The sequence below is a fragment of the Varanus komodoensis genome, unplaced genomic scaffold, assembly GCF_004798865.1.
Source record: "Varanus komodoensis strain SLA01 unplaced genomic scaffold, ASM479886v1 scaffold47, whole genome shotgun sequence".
NCBI classification, from domain to species: domain Eukaryota; kingdom Metazoa; phylum Chordata; class Lepidosauria; order Squamata; family Varanidae; genus Varanus; species Varanus komodoensis.
In genome coordinates, this window is record NW_025336045.1 from 6255070 (window position 1) to 6282309 (window position 27240).

At 42.5% G+C, this 27240-nt stretch overlaps 1 protein-coding gene across 5 annotated transcripts; it reads right to left on the reverse strand.

Annotated features, from left to right (window-relative positions):
- On the reverse strand, positions 1–27078 carry GEN1 (GEN1 Holliday junction 5' flap endonuclease). 5 transcript variants are annotated; one of them, XM_044445170.1, is made up of 16 exons: positions 26935–26985; positions 25415–25483; positions 22487–22557; positions 17707–17892; positions 15985–16171; positions 13971–14147; positions 12392–12502; positions 8803–8876; positions 7827–7918; positions 6585–6735; positions 6446–6482; positions 6269–6349; positions 5705–5835; positions 4553–4614; positions 2997–3140; positions 1–2681 (listed from the first exon to the last, which is right to left on the reverse strand). In XM_044445170.1, the coding sequence occupies exons 4-16, from the start codon at positions 17865–17867 to the stop codon at positions 1297–1299; spliced, it is 2793 nt and encodes a 930-aa protein (XP_044301105.1). In that variant the 5' UTR covers positions 17868–17892; positions 22487–22557; positions 25415–25483; positions 26935–26985; the 3' UTR covers positions 1–1296. The 5 variants fall into 5 exon arrangements, with proteins under 5 accessions (XP_044301105.1, XP_044301104.1, XP_044301107.1 ...); XM_044445169.1 differs by lacking the exon at positions 26935–26985 and having other exon boundaries at positions 25415–25542; XM_044445172.1 differs by lacking the exons at positions 22487–22557; positions 25415–25483; positions 26935–26985 and adding an exon at positions 27027–27078.
- Between the last annotated feature and the right edge of the window lie 162 nt (positions 27079–27240).

Sequence of the window (27240 nt, forward strand, 5' to 3'; positions counted from 1 at the left end):
TGTCACACTAATACATTCAGTTCATCCTGATGTACTTAACTTCCTAGAATTGGAATAAAGTGTCCATACAGTTTCCAACTAGATAGGAACTAGACAGCAGTAAATTCATCTTAACTGCATCATGTTCAGAACCTAATAGTTTTATGTCACTGATTGCAGCTGAATTTCACTGCATGTGGGGAAGGGGAACTGCAAAGACGGAAGGGGTGGTTTGCTTTGTATCACATGATGACAGGACAAGCAGGGTGGAAACCAAGATGCTAACATCTGTGTCGCTGTATACGTTCTTGCCTATAGGCCTGGTCTACTAATGCAGAAGAAAGAGCTAATAAGGTATATTGTTCCACTTCAGAATTCAAGTAGAGGACCACATTTTTGAATATTTCCTTTATTCAGAACTCACTGGAAATAGAAAACCTGGACAGTAGGCACAGGGCTAAACTACATTTTTTTCTAATCGGTTAGAGCACTTTTCAGAAGTAGCATCTCCTACCTGTAGCCTAAGTCAAACAGTCTGTTCTGCCACTGATGTGTGTGTAGTCTTGGATCAAGCCCTAAGAGCAGGAGGCCATTTTCATATCCCTACGCTACACAGGTTTCAGGATAACTAAGTTGTGTCCCTGGTGGTTACAGAGAGCAAAAAGTCAAAAATTAACTCACAAGCCAAGTTTGAGCCCTTTTGTGCTCTGCAGCCCCTACAGACCTTTTCTCATAGGTGATGTCTCTAGCACCCATGTGGATTTGTGGGAAAATTCCCCCCAGAGCTCCTATTCTAGAGTGTTCATCAAACTGGTGGATGAAAAGTTCTAAAACAGTCAAGTAACACAAGAGCATGTGCTAAAGAAAACCTGTAAATGTGAAATATTTGGCACCAATGCCACTATCATCCCAATACACAGAAACCAGCCGCTACCTGTTCAGTGGACATGGACAAAATTGATCATTATTGATTGCCCATCATCATGCCAGTGGCTTCACAGTGACAAAAGTGTTTGCTTCTTACAGAAATGGAATGTTCTTATGAATGCCCCATCACCACTGTACATAGTCATGTCAGCAGATGGTGCTTCAGGAAGTTCCTATAAAGTCAGGACGGCTGCCTGGAGCCAGTCTTTCACGTCAAACTTTATTACTGCCCATTCAGGATCTCTTGCCACTTTCCCACTAATTAAGACTGCTCTCTGCCCACTCCATTAAAACCATTGTTTGAGCATTTACCCATGGAGCCTATTAAAATTCTGGAGGAACAGTGGGTAATTTAAGACACACCCGTCATAATGAAATGGAAAGGAGAGCTTAATTGCTCTGCAGTCTTAGTTTCAGCCTTTCAGACAGAGGCAAGGGACTATCAGCACACATGTCAGAATTGCTTCCACTTTCTTGCAGATGAGAACTGGATCCTTCAAGTGTGCTTTTTTGGGCTCTTGGAGAATTGTGGATGTGTACACTAGACTGCTTTTCCGCTGGCAACTCAGTGCCAAGACGAGGTTCTTTCCCCCACAGAAGGATTCGGAGTCCTGCTTCAGCATTGTTGTCTCTGTGATGGGACTTGGTCTTCTGCTGAGCTGGGTGCTGCTTCCTTTGCAACCCAGGCACTCGGCATTCCCTTCTCCTGTCACCCACAGTCTCATCATCACTGTCTTCACTAGGATAACCATTTTGGCATACACTCTTCTTAATGGGGCTTTTCAGAACTGTGGGTGCACACTTTTTTCTAATCCGACAATTAACTAGGACTTTTGTCAATTTGGGAGACGCCTGTGGATTACTTTCCAAGCAGGTGTGTTCTAGTGTTGCAAAGTCCAGACCTGAAGAGGGTTTCGTAGTTTCCCAGAATGGTTTTTCAGAGTCTTTGAGCACCCTTTGATAAACTTCTAAACTGGGTCCCCTTGGATATTTTTCTGATAACAACACAATTTCCTTAGCGTTGTCTTTTAGCTGAGTTGAAGATGATGATAAGGACCCTTCAGGGCCAGAAGTTCCCTTTATTTGATCCACCTTCTGCAAAGTGCCAAATGGGGACATGTCTGTAACCTTGGAAAAAGCTCTTAAAGCAGAAGGTTCTTGAATTACATCTTTTAAAGGTAGGTAAGCTTGTCCTCTAGGAAGGTCACTGTCTGAAACAGAGCAGTCCACACTGCTGAGTAGATCTGGATTATATGGTAGACAAGCTGAATACGGTGTAATGATTGTGGCTGTTTTACAGTGTGGTGGAGAAAGTTGCAATGCACCAAACTCAGATTCTGAACAAGCAACCTTAACATGCATTGGAGAAATGCTAAAGGATGTTCCTTCCCAGTCAAGGCTACTCAGCTGTAGATCAGAAACAGCAGAAGATGCATAAGAGGCAGCGGCTTGCTCAGTAAATTTTCCTTGTGAACTCTGAGAACCACCAAGACTGCAAACGTTCTCTGTGTTTTGTGAAATGATCAGTGAGGAGGGGAGTAGGTTTTGACTCTGCCTGACTGCAGCAGAACGATCTGCTGCTACAGATGCACTGTGAGCTTTAGAGTCTTTTTCTGGAAATATATGAAAATCAGAACTTTTTTTAAAATCAGACTTAGAATCTCTGCTGGAAAAGGTTTCAGGTGGAGATTCCAAGTTCAGCTGTGTAAGGAGATCAGCAACATCATCATCCCCAGCTAAACTTTCTCTCTCTCGGCTTCTTTTATTCTTCTTTCCTAAAACAGCAAATCAAAACAGGGACACTTTGTAAAAAGAGTTTATTCCTTGTGATGATGTTTCAAAATATTTGTTTATTTATTTCAGTTTCATACTGCCCAATAACCAAACTGCTATTAAAACAGAATACTTTGTGATTCGAAGTGCAGTCAAGAAAAGGCTGGAAGAAGTAGGTGAGAGAAACTGTAATATTCAACTATAAAGAAGCATAAGCTCCCCATAAGATCTTGTAGCTTCATAAAAGAAATGAAGTGGACCTTTCTTTTATGCCCACTTACTATAACTCAGAACACAAGGTGAAACTTCACGCTTACCTTTCCGTTTTTCCTTGCCAATTTTCAATTTCTCCATTTGATAAAGGGAAACAACTTCTGGATACGCAGCCTGAAATAACGCGGACTCTTCTATTGTTATTAAAAAGGGTTCTGCGGTTTGATCATCTGCTTCAGCATAGTGGTCTAGAACAATGAATCAGGCATAGGAAAATACTATCATGCTATAGATACTACAGAAAAAAAAGTCTACAAACAAGATGAATCTGTCACAAAGTAATGCTTTTTCAAGGAAGATGGGGATCTTTCATACGCTGGCCCTTGTGATGATGAATACCAGAAAGATTTATCACTGCCTCAGAAGTGGAATCTGCTATTAAGTTTGGCTGTGCAATCCATAGCCCTTGCTTACAGTCTTTTCTTTGGTCTGTCCTAGTTATTTTGTATGGGAGGGGGCCCAATACAGCTTTCCACTCCCTGCCTCTTCAAAAGTTCATTTTTTATAATAACATTAATCCAAAAAAGTTAGGGCAGCAGGTTCTCCTTCCTGTTCCTGAATGGACATAAAGAGAAGGAAAGAGCTGCCTCCTGGCTCCAGCCCATCTTCTTCCATCCACACAGACCTTTCTACCTCTCTACTCCAGGTTTCACTATTTCTAAGCCACTTGTAAAACTTTCGCTTTCTTTCTCCTCTTCCTTGTCATTTTCCCCTCCATCCTGGCCTCTTATTTTTTTCTCCATAACCTGTTTTTGTTATCTCCCCCCCCCCCCCCACAGAAGCTATTATATGTCCAGTCACATTCTCCATGGAAGCCATTTTGTGGCAGTGCCCACTGCATTTGCTCAAATTCTCAAATGTGCCCACAGGTCCATAAAGGTTGGGAAGCACTGTTGTATGGAGTCGATGAATGCCTCTCCCATCATTTTTCAAATTCTTTGCATACATGTAACAGGTAGTCCTACCTGCAGAAAAATGTAAAACAGATCAAGCTAGCTCTGAAGATACTTACAGTCCATGTGCTTGGAAGTGGTGCAAGAGAAGAGAGATCCTTACTCTGAAAATTGCTCTCTCCATTTAAGGATATGAACACATTATGCATCTTTAAAACAAAGCCAGACAGTTTGACCATCTAGCTCAGTAATGTCTAAGATTGTCCACACCTCTCCAGGATTTCACAGTCTTCTCCAGCCCTACGTAGAGATGCTGGGTTTGAACCTGGACCCTGAGGATGCAAAGGAGGTGTTCTAATATGGTACTAGGTACCCGGAAAGGGGCAAGGCCAGGTATGGCACATGTCAGTCTACTTCTAGAACAGCAGCTTCCTGGGGTGCAAGTGGCTTATTCATTGGGTCTAAACAGACACCCAGTTCTGATTCTGAGGAGCTTCTTTTGTTTTTGCTTTAATATTCAGATACTGTTATAGTCTTATGATATGGCTAAACATTATGCCCATCTCCCTTTAAAGATTTCTTGCCCATGTATTTTAAACTGTTGTGCACTGCCCAGAAAGCTTTGGCTTCGGGGTGGTATAGAAATTAAAACAACGATGAAGAGGATGAGGAGGAGGATGCAGTGTTATAATCATGTAGGAACCCACCTGGCTTTTGCCACTCAATTTCAAAACAAGGGATTCCGTTTTTAACCCGTGTCTTGACTATCCTGTGAAGATGAAGATAAGAAAACCCCAACAATTTAAATTAAAGACAGGATAGCCAAAATGCTCAAGTCTGTTTCCAAAACAAAACAGCATGGCATGTAGCACTGGAGGTACGAAAAGCCTCTGTCTTCACTCTCTGGCCCTCTCCGACATGGCTATACTATGTATGGATGAATGCCATCAATGCCGTGTGACCCAAAAGTCCATTGTGTGGGCCATAAGCCCCGCCCTTACGGTTGTAGTTTTTACATATGTGCTAGAGCCACAGGGGAGAGCATTACAGAGAAGCCGTTCCCACATTTGGCGTGCTGGCATGCATCTGTGTAGGGAGCTGTACTGAAAGCATGTCCTGCAAGTCAATTTTATGACTTGCTTTTTCTGAGCCATTTACAGGGGATCTGCCCTGTTGTGCAGGTAGAAGTGCACCCAGAAAGCGTTCTGTGTTTAACTGGAACATTAGTCACCCATGATCCCCACATTCAGCTTGTTAACTGGTGTTTATCCACAGGACCAAGCAAAATCAATACAGCTGGAATAGGTATCAAAGAAATTGCTGGCAACTCTAACATGCTCCCCCATCAAATCTGAAGAGCTTCTTCCTTGATGTATTTCTACTTTCTGGTTCAGGGTTTTGTTGCTCCTGGGATGACTGCAAAGAGTTTCCCTTAAGGCGATATTCTGTAACAGCCTCTGGGAATGCTGGCCAGGATTCAAGAGCTGCACACTTCATGCTCATATTAGGGCAGTGACCTGAGTATCCTTTGAACCACACATCCTATTACACAGTGCTTTGATGCTCCAGTCAGTTTCAAAAGCATGTTTGCTTTGTGGCACCGTTTTTTCAGGTCCAGCTGAAGGACTCTATGAGCTAACAGAACTAAATGTATGGCTCTTGTGACCTGGCTCTGACAGCCAGATTTAGGAAGCATGCAGCCTCAGCAACTTGAACAGAAAAGTTCTTTTGATAAAACGTCAGCATCAGGCTTTTGTAATTCCTCTATGCGATTAGGAAAACTTACTTCCTGAAGCAACAGAGAGAAAGAGAAACAAGAAACAGAGGGTGAATTCTAACCACTTCATAAACTAGGTTACCGTAATGCCTGCAGCTGCTGTGGGTCAGTGTGACCAGCCTTCCTTCTGTTCATGTCATGGTTTGTCAGAAGGGCACATAATTTCTCACAAGCATAATGTCTGGTCCAGTCCATTTTCTCAAGGGCAAATCTCTGTTTTAAACAATTATTTATTATTAGATATATGTGATTGAAATGTTTTAAGCATGTGACTTCTGTATTTTAAATGCTCTCTTGTTTTGAACCATTCCAAGCGTTTCATATTATTTTGGGGAAAAAAATCATTAGCACATCTATGAGACCCTTTACTTGCAAGTAGCACTGATGACTATTTTGAGGGTCTGTGCATTTGCTTTAAAGTGACACAAATGGCCAATTCAAAATGGTAGAACAGCCAATCTAAACCACCACCCAAATCAGATGATGCATGTTATTGACTCATTTTTTTGTGTATCCCATACATGTTAAAATTATATCATGATTCTTCATGATTCACAATGCTATGAAATGGCCGCTATTACACATCATTACTAAAAGGACTGAAAGTTGCTACATTCGTAATTTTAGCCAGTATCTTGTTCTGTACCTGAAAAGACAGCAAATCTGGCCTTTGGTATCCAGTTATCTTCACTGGTTTATCTTTGCTGATCAGATACTCCTGGATCACCTGAGCAGGGAAATGAAATAAACAAAATGGCACTTGTATCAGAAAATTCCAGGAAACTGATTCAAAAGAAAAGAAAAGCGAATCAGGTTAAATTACCTCAGGAAATGGAAAGCCTTCACATGCTTTAGCTTTTCTGCAGATAAAATGCATACATTGAAAATAGGTTAGAAATATGCAGTGTGAAGGACTGTTACATTTTCCCCGAGCAATTCAGAGGGTATGGAAGCCCACCTACTTTCTAATTCCATCCTCTACTGGATTAGTTGGCTGATCTTGCTCAGAAGAATGTGAGTCACAAGGACAACAATATTCAGCATCATGGGGTTCACAGTAAGCCACAGTACCACAGAGGTGACATCCAGTGTACTCATGATCACTATACGATCCTACAAGAAAATGGAAAACAAGACTACAGGTTGAATAGGCTTCTTTAGAGTTACATTCTGCAAAGGGCAGAATAAAGCTCTTTTCTGAAAGGAAATTCTGTGAGCATCATTTATGGAGTGAAAAGTTAAGATCCAAGTCAAAGACTTTTAGGACTGATTGTACAGCTCAAACACAGAACCAATGAAAAAGAGATCTTTGCTTCCTGCAAAGGGGCTAAATCTTGTTAGTAAAGGGTTAAAACGAAAGCTTGCTTATCTCTGTGGCTCCCTTTGATTTTACAGATACATGACTATGGTTTAGGATTACATAGCTGAGCGGCAAATTTGTACGCAGTACTCTCTCCTCCACTCACATATGGTAAAGGTCCAGTCCTGGTGTGAGGCCAGTCATGATTTGCTCTTTTGCCAGGTCAAGACAAGCCTGCACGTGCCCTGCATGCCAGGATCAAAGGCAGGGCTTGATCACCCTACCCAAGGTGGGAAAGGGAAGGCCCACTCTTAAGGTTGATCCTTGTAGTGCATGCTTTGGCATTACGTCTCAGGCAATAGTTTCATATTATGAGTATAGTCCCAAAACACATGGGTTGAATCTGGTGGTCATTCTGCTACCACAACTAAATTAGGCGTCAACAGAACTGTTAAGAGGAGGGCATGATTCCCTCTCCACAAATGCGCTGTCAAAATCTGCTTCACAGGCCTAGAAAAGCTTTCTGGGGCTGGTTTTGGGTGATGTGAAAGGGGGTTGGGGAGTGGGGAAAAAGAAGGGAAAAGGTCCTGTTGCACTATAGTGGAATCCCACTAGCATGACCTTGGATTTAACAGGATACCACACAACATACCAAATTATAACCAAACACCACCTTGCAGCATCTGATGTAAAACACCTCATGCCACCTGCACAATGCAGAGTTGCTTTGCCAAGATGCTCAATACTTTTCATGTGAGAGATAATTTGCTAATCATTTCTAATTTATCATAGTTAGCTGCAGCTCACACCAAGCTCCTCTTAGACTACCTTTTAGACTGCTATACACGGTTTAAGGGGTGGCCACAGTTCTGTATTTCTTTTCTTAATCCATAAACTGACTCACCTGGATGACGGCACACAGCACAGTGGGTCACCTTTTTGGCTGCTGAGGCTGCAATATCCCTGTTTTGGGCATGGTCTTTCCACTGCTCAAATCTAAAACAACATTAGATGACGATGCAGCATACAACATTGGCTAGCCATGCAGGTCAGTTTTGTTCACAACATGTTGGGTATTGCCTCTCTTATAAGCACCTTCTTGAAGATGTATTCCATTTGTTAGTTGTATCTCTGAAGCTCTAGTTGTACAAACTACAGAATATTATAAAGGAATTTGAATCTTTCTGGTCTTAAAAAGTGAAAGAATATAAGATTCTGATTCTGAAAAAAAGAGGGAAAATATATAATATTTGCCTAGAGAACTAGCTGGAAGCAAATGCTGATCTTCTGCTAAAGCTAAGCAGACTCTTAAAAAATTGGGAGAGTAATCTGGAATCTCTGTGATAGTTTGAACTCTTTTTCATCGGTGGTGTATAAACACAACTAGAATTTAAAACAAAATATAGTGAAGAATGGAAGAGCTCATCAAGCTGTTGCAGATGGAAAGCAGGGTCATCACATAGTTCTGCTGAAAAACTAGCTCCAAGAGAGGCTGCCCCTCTCCCTGAATCATTTCCATGTTGGCTGATCATTACCAGAACTACAGTTTAACTTCAAGACCTGGTGCCTCAGCTTGCTTTCCTCCCATCCTCTTTACTTTTGTGACCTGTCTTATAGACTATACGCCTGCGGACAGGAACTGTCTTGTTTTTATTGATTTTATCTTCAGACTTGGGGGCTGAAAAGTGGGATGAAAGAGCTTCAAATAAAGATTGAATAAGATCCTAGTTTCAAATTACACAATGTGGTTTAGCTTTTAATACTATATTTTTAGTTTGTTGCATTACATCCTAAATGTCAGCCTGAATCACACAGAACAGCTACTTATTCAAAGAAAGATGCAAGCAGGAAATAGTGTTGGAATTAAGTTTAAAATATACCTTTTTAATAAACTCTGTCCTCTCAAAGTCCTGATCAACTTTAAAGCCTGTTCTTTTCCAACTCCAGGAACTCCCTTTTAGAGACAACACAGTATCACACATGCAAACATTCCAGATAAAATGTATTCATTTATTAATTCATCTATGTATTAAAATTAATGCATCCATTATGTGTTGCAACCCCTTCCCCCATACCAGTTCTCACTAAGACTCTTTATACAAACTGTTAAACAATGTATACATAGACACAGGTTAAAAAGGCATACATTGGTTTTGGCACATATCTGCTGCTGCAACCCAAATAAAAAACACCAGTTTAGCCGCATCATGCTATGGGTAACATGGAAATAAAAGGCCTAAACAGCAGGAGTGATTGTTTGCGCCTCAAAAAACTGTAACATTCTGCTCTCCTTCCAAGTTAGCCTGTAGTTCACATTGGTTTAACTAAGACTGTAACAAATGGATGTAAAATACTCAGTTCTCAAATTATTATGAGTCAGAGCTGCAAAAATAGTGAGAGTGGCAAGTGAAAGTGTGGCGACAGCTGCCACGCAGTCCAAAGGTCAAAGTGCAATGCAAGCCGAAGGTAGTTGTTACGCCCATCCTGAAGCCATGATTGGAACTGTTACCCCAAGAACTGAAGGTCACTGCTTTGACCTTGCAAGCCTGGGGCAGGAAATGCCAGGCAGCTGGGATTTGCAAACAGAAGCAACCAAAATAGCTAAACATAAGTATTAGGTTTTAAATATTTTTATTCTGTATGCTATTGTTTTTTTTATTGTTCACCCCTTAGGAATCTTGTTAGTTATACAGGAATTAAAAATACATGAATGATAGTGGGCATGGGTTTGCATTCCAGGGCTCACTTGTTGGGCCCACAGGAGCCATTTTTACTTTGAGGTTGCCCATGGTTTACCTGCAGTTCTGCAAGACAGGCCAGCTCTGCAACTGCCACATGCACTGACTTGATCTTGGGCTGGCCTTTTCATACTCTGCTGCAACCACCTGGAAAGCTGCAGTTGCCAAGGAGAGCCAAACACCCACCTGGTCTCTGCTCTGTATGTGGTGAGCACAAGTCATTCAGCTACAGCATGGAGGAGCTCAAAGAACCGCACTCAGGCTCAAGAAGAATACAATCACAACAGACATTTGGCTGTGAGTGAGCAGAAATACCAGAGAGCGGGTTGAAAAGATAATGGCTGAATACTAATTATATAATCAGGGCATCTTTATCTTGCCCTTTCTCCAGGCAGCTCAGGGTGGCTTGCATGGGTATCTTATCCTCACAACAACCTGACAATATAGGATGAGAGAGAAAGCCTTGCCTTTACATGAAGTTAAAACTGAGGCAAAAGATCAGATGCGCAACAAATAGTGATAAGCAAAGCAAAAAGGAAAAGCATCCACTCACAAAAGCATGCTAATGATTTGAGTGATGCATTGCCACAAACAGCTATGAAGCAACTGTTAGGAATGTGCAAAAACTATTACTCTCCTCTCAGTCAAATACTTTCAAGGATGCTTTCTCCAAAGTTACACTTGCTACAAGATGGAAGAACTCTGTGTTGCTCAGCTCTCCTTTCCTGCACAAGTAAATTAAACAGGATGCTAATCATGCTGAGGCTCTTGAAGTAAATAAGGTGCTGACTGGCAAACCAAAACCACCTGACCAAAATGAAAGGCATGGTGAGTGGCTGGGTGATACTTTGAAACTGAAAGCAGGCGGCAAAGCACTGAACAATTTTATTCGGCAGTTGCATCAGCTAAACAACTTTCTGCTCACCCCCATTCCGGCAAAAGCGGACATCAAAGGCGAAAGAAGGACACTGCAGCACTGCACAAAGCTTTCCCATGGTATGGTTGTTCAGATCTTTACACGTGAAACAAAATTAGCAAATTAGCCTGACACTTATGTAAAGGGTTAGGGTTAGGTTGCAACTTAACTCTAGTTTATATTTGTTTGCATTTATTGGGCAGTGGGGTGGGGAAGTGGGAAATTTCATCAGTGCTGATGAGCAGCCTCATGGACTGCCACCATGGCTGTGCAGGCTGCCAGAGGGAAACGACAACTGAAATGTGGGAAACAAAAACACTTGGGCGTATGAATTGGGCTGCTTCTGCTCAATTGCTTTCCCAATTTATCTTAGGGATGTGGTTTTTCTTCTCCAGAGAGGGGTGTATCTTATTCATTGCAAGTCTGACTCATAAATGAGTGCTGAGCTCATTTCATCCTGAAAAGGCTAGCGAGTCACAAGGGTTGCTGATCCCAATTCAAGTAAACCTGCTCAAGACCTAAGGGCTAAATGCACAGACTAAAACACTCATGTTCTCGCTCAAACCAATTTTCTGTATTAGTGGTTAAGTCCTATTTGTTTTCTAGGGTATGCCCCACCAAATATCCCTGGTGGTCTCATTAGTGGGCTGGATCCGGTATTTATTTATTTATCGGATTTCTAGCCTGCCCTATTAGCCACACAGTTCCCTGGGCAGGTTACATCAACAAAACCATAGGTACAATATAAAATATAATATTAAAATAAGGATTACAAATTACAATAAAAAATTAAAACCAACATAAAACACTCCACTGGCAGAACTAATAACTTCATTAAAAGACATACCCCATAGTTAAAATACTATTAAAACAAATTAACAATTAAAATGCCATCAAAATCAAAAGGTCTTTGCCTGGCGCCAAAAAATATATAGAGAGGACACCTGGCAAACCTCTGTGGGGAAGCCTCATGGGATGGAGTGGGGTGTGGAGAGGAGAGAAGGAAACTGGTCCATTGACATGCAGCCTCAGTCAGGGATCCTCTGGGACAGTGTTAGAGGTGGTGCAAGGATAACATCACCAAAAATCATCTCCTTTTCTTCTAGCAGGAGGCTGTGTTGGTTCTAAACTCCTTGTATCAACAAAGGCGGTTGTGGAAGTGACACCCTGGACCTAGCCTGATGATGATGATGTTGTCTTTTAGCTAGGAGACGCCAGAGATGGGTCTAAGAAGTGGTGGATGGGCTGCTTCCCGTCCACTCACCACTTCAACTTTCAATTAATGACCCAGGAAGATCCCCAGGCTGGTTTGTAATGTACAAAACTGGGAACTCCGGGTCCTTTGAGGGAGAACAACCCAGAGTTAATCCAACAACAAACCATAGAGTTTCTAGGTCTGCACACCATGGAACTACCCAGAAACTGAAATGAGTTATTAGGTGCACTCAGAAATAATCCATGATTACAACCCATGGCTTCTCTGATAATGCAAAATATGGAGCATTAACTAAGAACAATTGCAAGGAACATTGGATATAATAAAGCAAATTGCACTATGACTTTGGACCAGTCTTCATCAACCTGGTGCCCTTCACATGCCATTGGATGTCAGCCCCCATCAGCCTCAGACAGCATGGCAAATGGTCAAGAATACAAGAAGTGGTAGTCCAAAATATTTGGAAGCACCTAGTTGGGGAAAGCTGCTCCAGCATCTGATGTACCTCATATATGAGAATAGTTAACAGCTTGCACCATGAGTTTAACAACTGACACCAGAACATTTGCATTCTCTGTGTGTGCATCTTGTTTTCTTACCTTCGGAAGATAATCACAACCCAGAAGAATGGCTAATCCAATCAAAGATTCCCTCCTGCAGCCCAGTTTCTCCTCAATAGCAGATATCAAATAGCAGTCAACATGTGGGTCCTGTAAAGAACCCAGTAAGATGGTGATACCCTCTGGAATTTCAGGGTATCAATGTTCCTTAATATGACCTTGTGACAAAAGCAGATAGAAATGCCACTAACAGGCTTTGCTGAATGAGGAGTTTAGTTAAAAACACAGAGCTCGAAAGCAGTGAGAACTACTGAGGGAAGGATGAATTGGCAGAAATTGTGGTGCACAAGGGAAGGAGCTGCAGGACCTAAAGCTTCTCCAGTCCCCAAGCAGTGGTCCAAATGGGCCCATCATTTCACAATCTACCTCACCATGCAAGCAAGACATATGGTGCGATCCTAGTCATGCCTATTCAGAAGTAAGTCCCATTAGGTTTCATGGATCTTACTCCCAAGTGAGTGTGTAGAGGATTGCAACCTGGATGGATCAGAAATGGGGCCAAGTCACTTCAACCTACTTTTGATTCATTGAGGCTACAATTCTGCAGACCAAGACTGGGCAGAAGGGAGATCCCCAGATATTTTCAACTAGCTCTGAGCATTCCTAAGCACTCATGCAGGCAGGGCCTTCTGGGAACTGAAGAGCAAAATCTTCAGGAGATCTGCCTTCTGTTCAGCCCCGCTATACATCATAGGTGCACAACCTTTGTTAATGGATTCTGAAGAGGACACCAAGGAAGAGGCAATGGGAGGACAGGAGGATCAAAGCTCCATTAAGGTCACTCGCCACTGTTTCCCAGGTTCACTGTGAGAGCAGGCCTGTTTTGGAAGCTATGGGAGGGCACCCAGGAGAGGAGGGAGAGCTATTGCTTTGCCTGGCCCCTGACTCCATGACGAGGCGTTGGAAGAGATGAGCTTCCCAGTTAGAGGGCTTGTGTAGGTCTCAAAGGTTAGCTCTCAACCAGCAGAAGCCACCCTGAAGGTAACGCCTGCAGCATAAATGAAAATGGGGAGAAGTTTCCAGTTTGGATTCAACACTCTTTACATGAGCAGACTTTCAGTTCAGCTTGCTAAAGGGCTTATAGAGTTACACAGTCTTGTAATATGGGAACTGCCAATACAGCTCTGCATTGTAAAGCGCCATCTTGTGTTTGAAAGAGAAGGGAAGGGTCTAGCTCATGAGAGATACCTCCCCTGGGAGCCCCAACCACCTGACTCCTAAATCTGCTCCCCTGCCGATTGCTCTTCCGTGGTGTCTAGCAGTGGGTGAAGAAAGATCGGCATCAGGGCTGCAGATGCTAGCGATGAGGAAAGAGCCAGCTCGTATCAGGCTCACTCAGATGTGTGGACATGGACATGCTATCATCTACATGCATCTATGGCCACCAAGCCAGCACCACAAAGCCCTCAGTTGTGCAATAAGTTGTCCAGCCCTGCTGTACACACTTCGTTGGCAGTAAGATCACAATATTAACACAGACACAGCAGCAGGATAACCGATCAGAATATCAAGGCCATTCAGCATCAAGCACACATTAACAAATTCTCCCATAGTGTACCTTCACATTCATGGTAAAATTCCGGTAAACTGTCCGAGCGCCGTAAAGGAAGGCATCCCCATCGTTGGTGATGCAGCCGTCCACGACGCCATTCGCATTCAGGTATGCGCACATGGCCTCTGCTTCGCCAGCTGCTTGAACCCAGGGGACTCCTAAGCACTCCAGCATTTCCAGGCACTAAAAAGGCAAAAGTCCCAAGAGAAGGGACAGGAAGCATGAATCCACTTTCCCCCAGATGGCTGCACAACCTGCCATGAATTCCAGAAGCAGCTCTTTGCCTGTCTTGCAAACATTGTACTGCCATGCTGGGGGTGGGCTGCTTGCTCTGGAACCTCATAGCATCTGAGAGGAGAATTCTGTTGGAGTGACTCTCTTGGGGGCCCAATTTCTGTGCTGCCCAGGACTGAAGGCTCAAGCAGTGTAGTCAGAACACCAGCATATCATAGTGTAAAACTCTTACTGCCAGTAGCTAGGCCTTGGGAGAGGCAGTTCAACCTTTTATAATGGGCGAGCAGACTGCACAAAAGCCAGGAAACTTTCAGAAGATCAGTGGGTAGTGGAAAGGAGGTGGGGCCAGGGAATGAGGCACTGACTTCTGGGGAACCGTAAAGGGCCAAACTGGAACTCCTGGAGGACTGGATTTGAGGGCCTAAGGTTCTGCACACCTGGTTTATAATATAAAAATGTTCTAACAAAGGGCACACAACAAATGCAATTCCAATACTTCAAATTCAGAGCGTATTGGAGTTGCACTTCCCCTGAAGAAGCAAGCTCATAGTTTGGGCATGTTCCTTGATCTGTCTTTGTCACTTGAGGCTCAGGTGGCCTTGGTGGCTTGGAGGGCCTTCTTCCAGTTTTGGCTGGAAGCCCAGCTATGCTTCTACCTGGACAGGGATAGCCTGGCTTCAGTAATCTCTGCTCTGGTGCTCTCTGAGTTAGATTACTGCGATGTACTCTATGTGGGGTTGCCCTTGAAGATGGTTCAGAAGCTGCAACTGGTACAGCATGAGGCAGCCAGATTAATGACAATTAATTAGTAGGCAGCTCTTTTGACTAGATGGAGGGAATGCAACCTGTTCTAAGTGGGGTTGCATTCCCCTTGAAGAAGCAGGTTTGTAGTTTAATAGTTAGGGATGCTCCATGAGCCATCTGTGTCACTGAGGCCCAGGGGTTTCAGTGGCTCAGAGTGCCTTCCACCAGCTTTGGCTGATGGTCCTATTGGGCTGCACTTCTATCTAAACTGAGACAGCTTGCTATCAGTAACCTGTGCACAGATAATCTCCAAAAATAGACTACTGCAATGCACTCTACATGGGGCTGCCCCTCAGGAGCTGCAGCTGGTACAGCATGCGCCAGCCAGATTAATAACCAAGACCTGCAGGTCTGAACACCTAAGACCAGTTCTGGCCCACTTACATTGGCTGCCTGTATACTTCTGGTCCCAATTCAAGGTGCTGGTTTTAACTTATAAAGCCGTACATAGCTTAAGACTACAATATCTGTGAAAGTGCCTCTCCCAGCCATAATCTACTTGGACACTCTGCTCAACCTCTGGGCATATACTGTACATTGCTTAATAGATTTAACACCTGTGCAAGGAAAGTGAGATCAACGCCTTCAAGCTGGCATCTAACAAAAGCAGCAGCTGCATTCAGAGAAAAACTAAGTGAGCTTTTGTGTTTGAAAACCTTATAAAACACAAAAATGTATAATAAATAAATAAATAAATAAATAAATAAATAAATAAATAAGCGTGATACCACAGGCAAATGGCTTCATGCTTAGGATTATTGTGTGTGGATCACCCACATGCAGTCCAATAGTCTGGTCAAACTAGAGTTGGTGCAAACATCCATCATTACATCCTACATATCTGGATGTTTGGAGAAGGCCAAGTTAGATTAACATGAGATACAACTCATTGGATACAACTCAATATAATAGTTTAAACAATAAGTGTGCCTTTCAGTGTATGAAACCTACACCAGAAACCTTAAGTATCCTGAAATCTTGCCTCTTTCAACAGAGATTTAAAGCGGGATCTCCCTGTTTTAGCTGTCCCAGACTTCTTGGATGGCCCAAAGCGAACTTCTGTTCTCTTCTCCATGGTGTTTGCTTTTAGCTTTGGGGGCTCTCCCTCCATGACAAACACCAGATGGATCCCCATCATCATTGAAGAAGATACCCGGAAGTACAGATTCCTGTAATAAAAGGAGAATGAATCTATTTTTGTGGTAGAGAGTGCTTCGTGTTGGGCATAATTAGTCAATTTCATATTGGCTCAATATATGTTAAGACAAACATACAGGAATATTTAAGGAATCCGACAGTGGGTGAAAATCTGGAAGATGTCCACAATTTGGCTCCCTGGATTCTGTTTTGTTAGTGCTATACTGGTGCTGACTCATGCTATGAGTTGAGCCAGCTGATAGACTTCAGTTTTTAAGATAGATTGCAATTTGCATATTTCTAAAAACTCCAATAACATTTGTGCAAGCAAGCTTGAAACCATATAGTTCTAGCATGATTAGTGCAAATTGAACTTTCTGCAAATTATGATTTGTGCAAGTCAGCCAATTCTGCAAAAATAGTGCCAGTGCTACATGCTTTTCCAAGTGCTTATGTGTGTAAATTTCATTAGTAGTTAAAATATGTACAAACCACAATCCATCTTAGAGATGCAAGTCCAGGATTCCCCCCTCTTTAAAAAAAAACCTCCAGATTTCTCAATTTTCGTGCTTCTCTATAGCACAAATAATTTTTTTTAAAAATTACAAACCAGGATGCAAAACCTGTATGGAAGAGAACAAAGCACTGGCTTATCTAGCACCTTGTAACCCCATTTTGTCTGTTGTGGTCCATCATATTGTGATGTATGAAGCAATCTGTACATGTAGAAATGTGAAATTTCACAGAAAATTCGGGTTGGTAAAGGAGGCATTCAGGCACTCTTCCAAGCATTTGAGATTCAGATTGAGATTCACTAGGGAAAACACTTCAGGGGTAATCTAACCTCAACTGTACTCCCTCCCTGACTCCTTATCTCTGATACCTTTGGAGCTGTGGCGTATATAATTTTGTCAGCAACAACATCAACTCATTTTCACTACCAGGTATCAGTGAATAGATTTATTAATTTATATTCATACATGAAACGTTCATTGCTTTCTCCAAAGCAATTAACTTAAGCAATCTTTCCAGTTTTGTTTCTCTCACACTCCCTTCAAAGAGATTGCTAGAGGAGGATATCTGTTGGCAGACACAACATGTTTGTGACTCTCACAACTTTCTTAAAAATGATATTAGGTGCTTCATCATTTTTCCTCAGTTCTTCCCCCAAACTTTCTTAATTCCTGTCCCAAACTAAGAACCCAAACTTGCAGAATCCATACATCTACCAGGGTTTTTCCAAACAGTAGTGGCAGATGTGGATTCCATATTCCAGAAAAGTTTTAGGTTTTGATCAAGGGCTTTCATGGGCAGAAAAGAAGGGACATAAACTCCAACCACAGGCTCTTTTCCCAGTCTGGAAACAGGCTGCCCCCTTCTCAGCCTTCCCCACTCTGATGCCCTCTAGATGTGCTGGGCTACAACTCCCAGCATTTGCAACCAGTATGACCATTGAGAGCCCAACACGCTGGAGATTATCAGGTTGGAGAAGGCTGCCTTAGCTTCTGGAAAGCACCATGAGGATGCCAGATGTCTCACAGATGCGAGTTACAATCACTGCACCTACCGAAGATGCGGCTTTCTGACTACTCCCATCATCTTTTTAACTGTCTGCGCTTCACACACCCAGAGGCTTAAATCAACAGCCAGCGTCTTTCCTCTAAGACTGCTGAGGGGCACATGCTGCTTTACAGGTTCCAGGATCTGCCACAGACTAGTTACTCCCATTGCCTCAAATCTTCAGGCACTCTGGCTGCAAAGATAAACATAGGTATTTCATGGCTCTGGCAATGAAATGTGAATTACAGCAAGCAGGATTTTTTAGGGAATACATATTCTAAAGTTAGCAATCCTAGTTGCATTTACATAGGAATCAGTCCCTGAAAAAATCAAATATATATGGTATACTCAGTAGAATGCTAAAATACTTTTTTCAGAGAGTAAAATCCAATGTGCATAGCTACAAAAACCCTTATTTATTTGCAGATAGATAATTCAAAATACTGGCTTTGATGATAAGAATAAATGACAGGTAGCTCTTTTAAGCTCGCTAAGCAGTCTTTTAGAAATTCTCATTTATAGAAGTTTTAAGCTGATGAACAAGATCAGTGGTAGACACTTGCTACCATCTTTCTTCAATATTTCAACTTGTCTGAAATATGATTCCTTTCCCTACATTAAAAAAATCTAGTAATTCACCTGTTACATTCCAAACTCAGAGTGCAGAACACATCTTGAAGCATAAAGCATGCAATTAAAACTGGCTGGCCCATTCTTTTATTTATCATTACATGTATACCACACTGTTTTTCCATTTGCAAAGAATCAGAGGTGGCTACATGGTCTGCCTCTTTTCTCTTTTATCCTGACAACAGCCCTGTGAAAGAATTCTAGGCTGAGAGTCATTGACTGGCCCAGTGACAGAGCCAGTGAATTTAATGGCTGAGTGGGGGACTAGAAGCTTGGTTCTCCCAAGCCCCCATCCATCACTCGCACCACTATGCCACCCTGGCTTTCATCAGTCAGTTCTTACCCACTGATTTCTTGTTTTGTAATACAACCCTATGGGCACATACTCGGCAGCAGATCCCACCTCTTTAGTGGGGATTGCTCCCAGGGATTCAGTTACAGGCCTATTTGGCTTGCCTTGCAGTAGTCCCTTCTATTTCTGATTTTCCTTCCTGGCATGTTCCTGCTTTTGTCATCTTGTGCCGCAGAAGATCCACACTTCCCTTTGTTAGGTTCCTCACATTATCCCTAGCCTAACTTGATGGCATCCCTTCCTTCTCTGCCATGACCCTGCTTGAAGTGTCTCGGTGGTTTCTCATCTAAGGATGAGAAGAAATTGATTGCACTTATTTTCAACGTTGTTTTCCTGGAAACATCTAGAAACTTGTCCTGTGCAAATTAAGATGACATGCACGGAATCATTCGCTTGGAAAACATCCTGACTCTCTTGAAAGTGATTAAATTTAACACGTTTGTTTTACTCACATTTTGTAAATAACAAAGCTAAATAAAATATACTGTGTTAATATTTTTGTCCCAAAATGCCACTATTTGATATGAAATACTTGAGGAACAAAATTAAAGCACACCTGGCGTGCAACCCTATCAAATTGCCGCTTGCTAGACAGAAGGCTTCCAAGGATCCTGTTCCCTGCCAGGAGGGCAGGAAGAGCAAGACAGACAATTTTCACCTCACTACCCTTCTTGTGAGTATTTTCTCTAGACAGGTTTCTGAGACTGTCTGGAGAGGTCCTACTGTCAGGGGCGCACTAGGGCTGGAGATGCCACAGGATACCAGCTGTCGTGGTCTTTCCTCTCCCCTGCTTGTCCCTGCTGCTTCTCCTGACATCACATTTGCAACCTGAGGAATGACCCACCGAAGTTCTTTCTGTGGAGGCTGCAAAGGGACATGGAGCAGGAGTGAAACATAGGCCTCTGGGGTTACAGCAGTGACTATAGGAGGGGGACTCTGAAAATCCTGTACTCCTTGAAATGCTTTACTGGGGACCATAAGTATGTATCCTCATTGTTATTTAAATACTGTACAGTGGTACCTAGACTCACGAATGCCTTGGTTCACGAACAAAGTGGGTCACAAACAAAAATTTCTGAAAAATTTTGACTTGGGTTGCGAACACTGCTTTGGGTGGCGACCCAGATTGCAGCCATCTCCCCCCCATCCCGAGTGGGGAGATGGCCACGATCCCAGTTGCTTTCGTGTATGGAAGGCGTCCGCGATCAGAGGCGCGCTGCTGCAGGAAAGACGGGAGCAGCAAAGCAGAGCCGCGGGGGAGATGGCCGAGATTCCGCCTGTCTTTCCTGCAGGAGCGCGCCTCTGATCAGGCACACCTTCCCTGCACGAGTGGAACTGCGGTTGCGGCCATCTCCCCACCCCCAGCACACCGTTTGCGCCCATCTCTCCCCCTCCCCCAGTGTGCCAGCGATCACGCCCGTCTCTCTCCCCCACCCCTCCGCGTGCCAGGATGATGGGCGCCTGCAGGGATGACGGGCGCAATCTCAGTCGTGCTGGGGGGGGGGGGGAGATGGCGCGCTTGTGCTTGGGATGAGCGGGGGGGGGGAGATGGCCGCGATCTTTGTTGTTGTCACTTTGCTTCACATTTTTCTGATTTAAAAAATGGTTACAGAATGGATTAATCTTATTTACATTGAACCTTTTGGGGAAATTTAATTTGGCTCAGGATCATCTGAGTCACGACCAGAGTCCTGGAATGGATTAAGTTCGTGAGCCAAGGTACCACTGTATTAGGTACAAAAATCTGCAGGCTTCTTGTAAAAATCCAAACATTGTAACATGCATGTAACCTTTACTATTTAAATATGGGGGGGGGGAGGTCCAGGGTACTGAAAAACTAATTAATTTCAACCATCCAAAAAAGACTGACAGCCACTGATCTATTTCAGTGGGGGTCAACGCTCTTCTTTTTAGATGGGGAACTTTCTGCTTTGCAGGCATGACTTACTGTTCCATTTCACTGTGAGATGTATATCTGTTTCAGTGATAAAGATGTAGTCTTTCACATTCTTGTTAAGGATAATCAACTGGGATTTTTTTTATTTTGAAACTGTTATGCTTGCCTAATATGGTATTTGCAACTGACATTCATTCAGTCTTCCCCTGAACCTGAAGGATGAAAACATTTCCAGTTTCCCATGGAAAATAAAGCACTGGAAAATTTTCTGCCCCATATCACTGCATGTTCCTTTTTATTACAACTTTTAAAAGTTAGGTAAAATGTTGTTGCTGTTTATTTAAATTACAAAAACAATACAGTTTTATATATGTGCACAGAATCCCAGAGTCAGTATGGTGTTGTCATTAAGAGTGTGGGCCTGGAATTTAGGTAATCTGGATTCGAAACCCTGCTCAGCCATGCAGCCAACCAGGTGACTTTAGGCTGGTCACAAACTTTCAGTTGAGCCTACCTCACAGGGCTGTTGTTGTGAGGATAAGATTGAGAGGAGGAGATTTATGTAAGCCACCTTGAGTTCCATGGAAGGAAAAAGGTGGGATATAAGTATAATAAATAAACAGATAGAGAGATAAAATGATGGGACTATCCATCACTCCCAGTCCTTCGACTGTGGGACCGCAGCAAGACTCAGCCCCCAGCACACGCACTTCAGTATAGATGATTTACAATCATGTGACCGCTGTGTATATATCCTCATGTGTATCCATGAGCATGCCGTGCGGGAGAAGGCTCTAAACGTTAGGATTTAAGGATTCAGTCCAAATAAACTAGTGTTTTGTGAGCCGCCCCGAGGCTTCAGCGAATGGGGCAGCATAGAAATTTTCTAAATAAATAAATATATCCCTGGGGTTTACGTACAAGTATGTATTTTTAAACAGGTTGCTGGAGATATATATGTAGTAATAAGTGGGTCAAACAGGCCAGCATGAATAACAGCAGTGGCGAATGGGCAGCCCTCCAAATATTTTGGTGCACAAATTCCATCAGCCCTAGCCAGAGTAGCTAATGTTGAAGAATGATGGGAGTTATACGCCAAAACATTTGGAGGTCCACAAGTTGTTCCCTCCAATGTTTGACAAGCTGTTCAAGGGTATCACTGGATGGAGGTATAATGTCAAAGTTCATTATACAGAATCAGGCATATAACAGTCATAGAGCTATCCCAAACTAAAATTTGAACCAAAGATGAAAGAAAGGACCATCAGTACAATTCATTCTTTGGACCAAAAAATGGGGACAGTGCCATCTGCTGGACTCTTATGGATATAGCACTATACCTACAGAAAGCATACTCAAACATCCTCTATCTTTAATGGTCTCCCTTTTTTAAACAGGCCCTCCCACAATTCACCACTGTGTGTTAAATTTCCAGAACAACCATGGATACTAAGAAACTCTTAACCAGTAAGTCACAACTAAACTTTATCATGGATCCTGAAGGTGCTTTTCTAAACAGATGAGGAAAATAAAAATAATGAAAAAAGTTTAATCCAGGATTTGTGTGTGATAATCCCAGCAATACGCAGGTTCCAGTCCAATCTTCCCCACCCTGATGCTGTCCAGATATATTGGACTGCATCTTCCATGTTGTCTGGCAATTATGGGAGTTGTACGAGGGCACCAGTTCTGTCTTCTCTGCTTCCTTGAAAACAGTATGACCCTAAAATATTACTTATTAAAAATTAAAGTAACATAATCTCAGAAAATGAAATTGCACAGAGCAGGGAGTTAACTCCCACTACTTTCCAGTGATTCAATAGAATTCCAGATAAAGATGTTGCTCCAAAGTGTGCAGTTAAGACAGCAATTGTGTGCAGTTAAGACAGCAATTTTGAGCATAACTACCTGAAAGCCTGGAAATATAATTCGATGCATTTCATTTGAAAGCAATTCCCCCTCTGTTCAGTAGCCTCACACTGAAAAAGATAGCATGCACAAAATTCTGCTCAAAAGTAAGCTCCCTGTAAAGGAATTGAACCTAACACTGCAAACCCATATACAGTATGTCCATTGAAAAGTTTCATTAAGGTCAATGAGCTTGCAACCTTAATGGATCAAAATTGGGCTTCAAGCATTCATTCAATTCTCTCAGTTCTTTTCACATCAAGTTGTAATTGCTGACAGCATCTGAAAGAAGTAGGTTCTCCTGTCCAGTACATTTGTATATATTAGGGTTTCTAAATGTTAGCAATACAAATGATTTTAAAGTGATTAGAATGGCATACTAGAATGCAGAAGACCCACATTCAAGTTTTCCTAGTAGCCTGGGTGTCTCTATTTCCATCACTTTCAGCCTAATCTATATCCACAGGGATAGGTAATAAAGGCACCATACACATTGACCTCCACAGAGAAAGAGCAGAATGAAGAAAATGGTAAATAAAGGCACAATCCTATGCCTGAGACAGAAAAAGTCCTGGAATGCCCACCGCAGCTGGCTCGGGAATGCTGACTTGTAGAAGATTTTCTGTGTAAACAGGTATGGGATTATTCCCTCAATAAATAGTAAAAGCTGAATCTATACAATCTATAAGCTGTCTTTGGTTCTCTGCATCTGAGCTTTTTGCTCAGGTAACCGAGAACAAGTGTGTGGGTGGGGCTGAAGGGGAAGCTCCCAATCCTTCACGCTCTTGTTTGGCAAAAGCACGATTTTACTGATAGTACTATCACTTAGCAATGGCAAGAAATTGAAAGAAACAACATGTAAAGGAATGCCTTTATAGGTAATGCCAAGATACCATTTTTCATAGTTTTCAAATCCTAGTTTGCTAATAGGTATTTATTTTCAGAAATTACAAAACTCAATTTGTGTTTAAGGCCTTCTTATCTAACACCAAACACAAATGCTAGGAAATATAGTGTTTCCAGGCAAGTGCAAAGTTTCTTTTATCTCAGGAGCTAACAGAACCATCAAAGGCTACAACATGGAAAACACTGTGGTTGTGTTTAAGTGACAAATTTCTCAACTTCTGCATTTCTCTTCCTTGTGCTATTCACAGCCCAATTCTGCTCATGCTGCAAATGGCATTGTAATCCCATGTTGTTGTCATTGCCTTAAAAAAACCCCTTTCCAGTGGCATACAAGGAAAGGTTATTAAACTTTCTACCTTGTTTCTTTAGACACAACTAGCTTTCCACATGGAGCCACAATAACACATTTCTGGTGCAATCCTATACAAGTTAACTTAGAAGAAAGTCCCATTCAGTTCCATGGAGCTTACTCCCAGATAAGTATGCACAGGGTTGCAGCCTGAGCCTACTTTTCTAGGAGTTTCCCAAATGGCCATGAAAAGACTACAAGCACACCAGCATTTGAGATTTCCTAACATTTCAGCTACAATCCTGTGCAGATTTTCTTCCAATAAATCCTACTAAATGCTGTGGGACTTGGTTTCAGTAATGTCAAGGCTGTTTAAGCAATCGGACCTAATTTTCTGTTAATGAAAGTATTTCTAAAGAATGAAACAGCTGCTTGGTTTCACTTATTATATGTTTGATTTAGGGCACAATCCTATGTGTGTATAGACCAAGAAGTTCTACAATTTAGCATTCCCCAACATAGTTGACTGGGGCACGCTGGAAGCTGTAGGACTCTCTTTCTGTCTAAATGTGCATAGCACTGTACCACTACGTACATGATACCCACGGATTCTTCTTTTCTTCCCTTTTTTATGATACACAAATAAATGTGTTTAGGCATAGTTATCTGATTCGGTAAGTTGACTGTAATCTCACCAGTACAATTGGAACACTGAATGGGGGAACTTGAAGTTCAAATTACCTCCCTTCCTTTTTTCACATATTACCTTATCATGTATGCATTTTCTTCACTGATATTTGTATTGAGCCAAAAATAAATGTGTGTGTGGGTGTGTGTGTACACACACAAATGTGATTTGCCCAGGCTTTCACTCTTTTTATGTTTCTGATAAAAAGAAACTCCTGCCCATTCAGGCATACCCTTCTCTCCTAGCACCTTGAGCAGTCATTAAACCTGAAAACTTGCTAGGCAGAAATGACAGATTCTTAGCCTTGTTGAAAGAGAGAACAAACTTACTCAATGATTTTTCTGACTATGCTGATGTGCTGGCCAGTTCCAGAATTTGATCTCCAAAATGACTGGGGCTGTGAAAGCTGGCTAGAAGTTACAAGGCATACAAGGGTTCTGTCATGAGCCAGAGACATTTTGCATTTCCCTAGAGACATTCAGAACACAAGGATCACACACGATTAAAACCAAGTCCCATCCAGGCAATCAACCAGGTTCCCACTGTGGCCATTCTGAAGTCTCCAGGAAGCCCACATGCAGGAAATCAAAGCAATAGCCTGCTCCTGCTGTTCATTCCCCATATGCATTATTATCTGTGTTTTGTATTGAGTTGCTTTTATGCTTTAACATTTTGGAGGTGCCAGCAGTGGCAGGCCCATCTCTTTACCCAATCCTTCCTATTATTAATTATTGTGCTTTTAACTTTTATTTTAGGTATCTGGATTGTTTTAAGTGATGGAGCTTTTGTATTTGTAATTCTATATTTTAATCTGTTTCTGCAAATGGGTTAGAAATGTATCTTTTGATATGGTAAATGGTATTTTACTGGATTTTTTCAAAAGCTACCTAAAAGCATTGAGAGGCAGAATGTGGGGATGTTACAGAATCAAATCCAATTGAGATGCTGTTAAGTTTCCAAACTCAGAGACATCCTAAACAGAGTAGGATGAGTGGCAGAGGCAATCCTTGCCCTTCCTAAGCTAATAAAGCTATAATAAAGTTACCTTTTCTTCACAGGGAAGATGATCCAGCTTCTGCTTGTTTTAGTAGTCTTTTTCACACCTTTTCCAGCTCTAAAATGTCAATTTGGAAATGAAGCAAGTACAGCTGCTATTACTGTGCAATCCCACGCACATTTATCAGGATGTAAATCCCAGTGACTAAAATGGGACTTAAGTCTGAGTTGACATGCATAGGATTCTGCTATAAATATAAATTACTACTGATGCTTTATTCCTCACTTGTCTCCTTTAAGTGACTAGGATCACACAACTTGGCAACTCATCATAAACAACTTGCTATGGTTAGTTATCATGTTTTATGTATCTGGACAACATACTTCAGGACGATTTGTATGTAGGCAATAAGTCACACTGCAAACCCATTGCTGCTTCTGTGAGTTGCTGCACTTATGATAGGCTGTTGCTTCATCTCAGCCCAGACCGACTCCATTGTGGCTACAGGGAGGCACAAGCCAACCCCTCACCAAGAGCAGAAAAAAAATCCCTGTCATTCTGGTCAAATCTGAAACTAGGATCATGCTGAAAAACTATGCTGAAAAAAGTGTATGGAAGCCTATTTAGAGTTTGCAGAAAGGCATGTGGAAGACACAGAAAACATGTGGGAAAAGATGTACTAGTTTGATGAGACCAAAATTGAACCTCTGGGTCTTGGTACAAATTGGAATCAAAAAGGGAAGCAATGGTAAAAAGTCCTGAGTGCCGGTAAAAAGAAAAACTTGTCTTCTGTGTTTGTGAAATAGCCTTCTTTAGTCAGGGGCTGAAAAGTATCTGTTCTTTTCTTTACAAGTGTACCTCCCCTTCCCTTTGATCCTTGCTACAAAATGCCCTGTGTGGTACAAAGCCCACAGTGCTCCCTGCCCTCACTATCCTCACAGTGGTGGCAGTGTTGTTTTGTAGAGATGTTTTTCCTTGCCGGGGATATAAAAACTGGTCAGGACTGAGAACAGAATGGATGGAGCCAATTATATGGCAATTCTAGAAGCAAGCCTGTCTCAGTCTGCAAAGGACCTGGGACTGGAACTTCTAGCAGGGCAATGACTGTAAAGTAACACTGGAGTGGTTTCAAGCCAAGAATCTGAGAATCTGAGTGTGAAGCTGCCTTCTCCAATCATTCTGTAGAGAAGGGAAAGGCTGGTTATAAAGTTAATTAAAGGCATGAAGATACGCATATTTAGATAGAAAAATGCCCTACAACAGCATTCCCCTACCAGGTGGCTTTCAGAGGCTTTTGGACCACAGCTCCCAGAATTCCCATCCCACAGGGCCATTGACAGGAACGTCTGGGCATTGCAGTCCAAACGTGTCCGGAAGGTACAAGCTTGGAGAAGGCTGCCCTGCAAGTTCCAGCAAGCCTCTAGTCAGGCATACTGGAATTTCCAGCATTCCTCAGCCATCACAGTTGATTGGAGCATGCTGGGAGTTGTAGTCCAACAAGTCTGAAAGGCGCGCGGTTTGGGAAGCATGCATTACAACGAGACTGGCATTCCCCACAGAATTCTAACCAAGCATCCTCAGAGAAACGCTGCAAGCCGACTCTGAGCGCGAGTCTCACTCACGATCCTTCAAACGTGCCCGGCGCCACGACATCACCTGCCTTTTGACAACAGCCGGACGCAGCGTCTCTTTCTCTAAAGAAAATGCGCCAAGATTCGTAATCCGACGGGCCCAACTGCGCCTGCGCGATATCAGGACGCTTGGCGCCGGTGCGGGTTGTGGAGGCGGGACCATCCCATCCGAGGGACACAGATTCGTAATTGTTCCAACAGCTACGGTTCACAGCTGACCTTGAAGGTTAAAAGAGTGCTGCA

What these genes read in the sequence shown, in the direction of transcription:
- GEN1 (XM_044445172.1), bottom strand. Translation starts at nt 17,867, where the DNA reads ATGGGAGTAACTAGTCTGTGGCAGATCCTGGAACCTGTAAAGCAGCAT. An exon ending in TTAAATCTCTGTTGAAAGAG is followed by an intron (nt 14,148 to 15,984) that starts GCAAGATTTCAG and finishes TTGCCTTTTTAG; the next exon opens with TGCCTGGAAATGCTGGAGTG. An exon ending in AAGGCTTTCCATTTCCTGAG is followed by an intron (nt 6,350 to 6,445) that starts GTAATTTAACCT and finishes TTCCCTGCTCAG; the next exon opens with GTGATCCAGGAGTATCTGAT.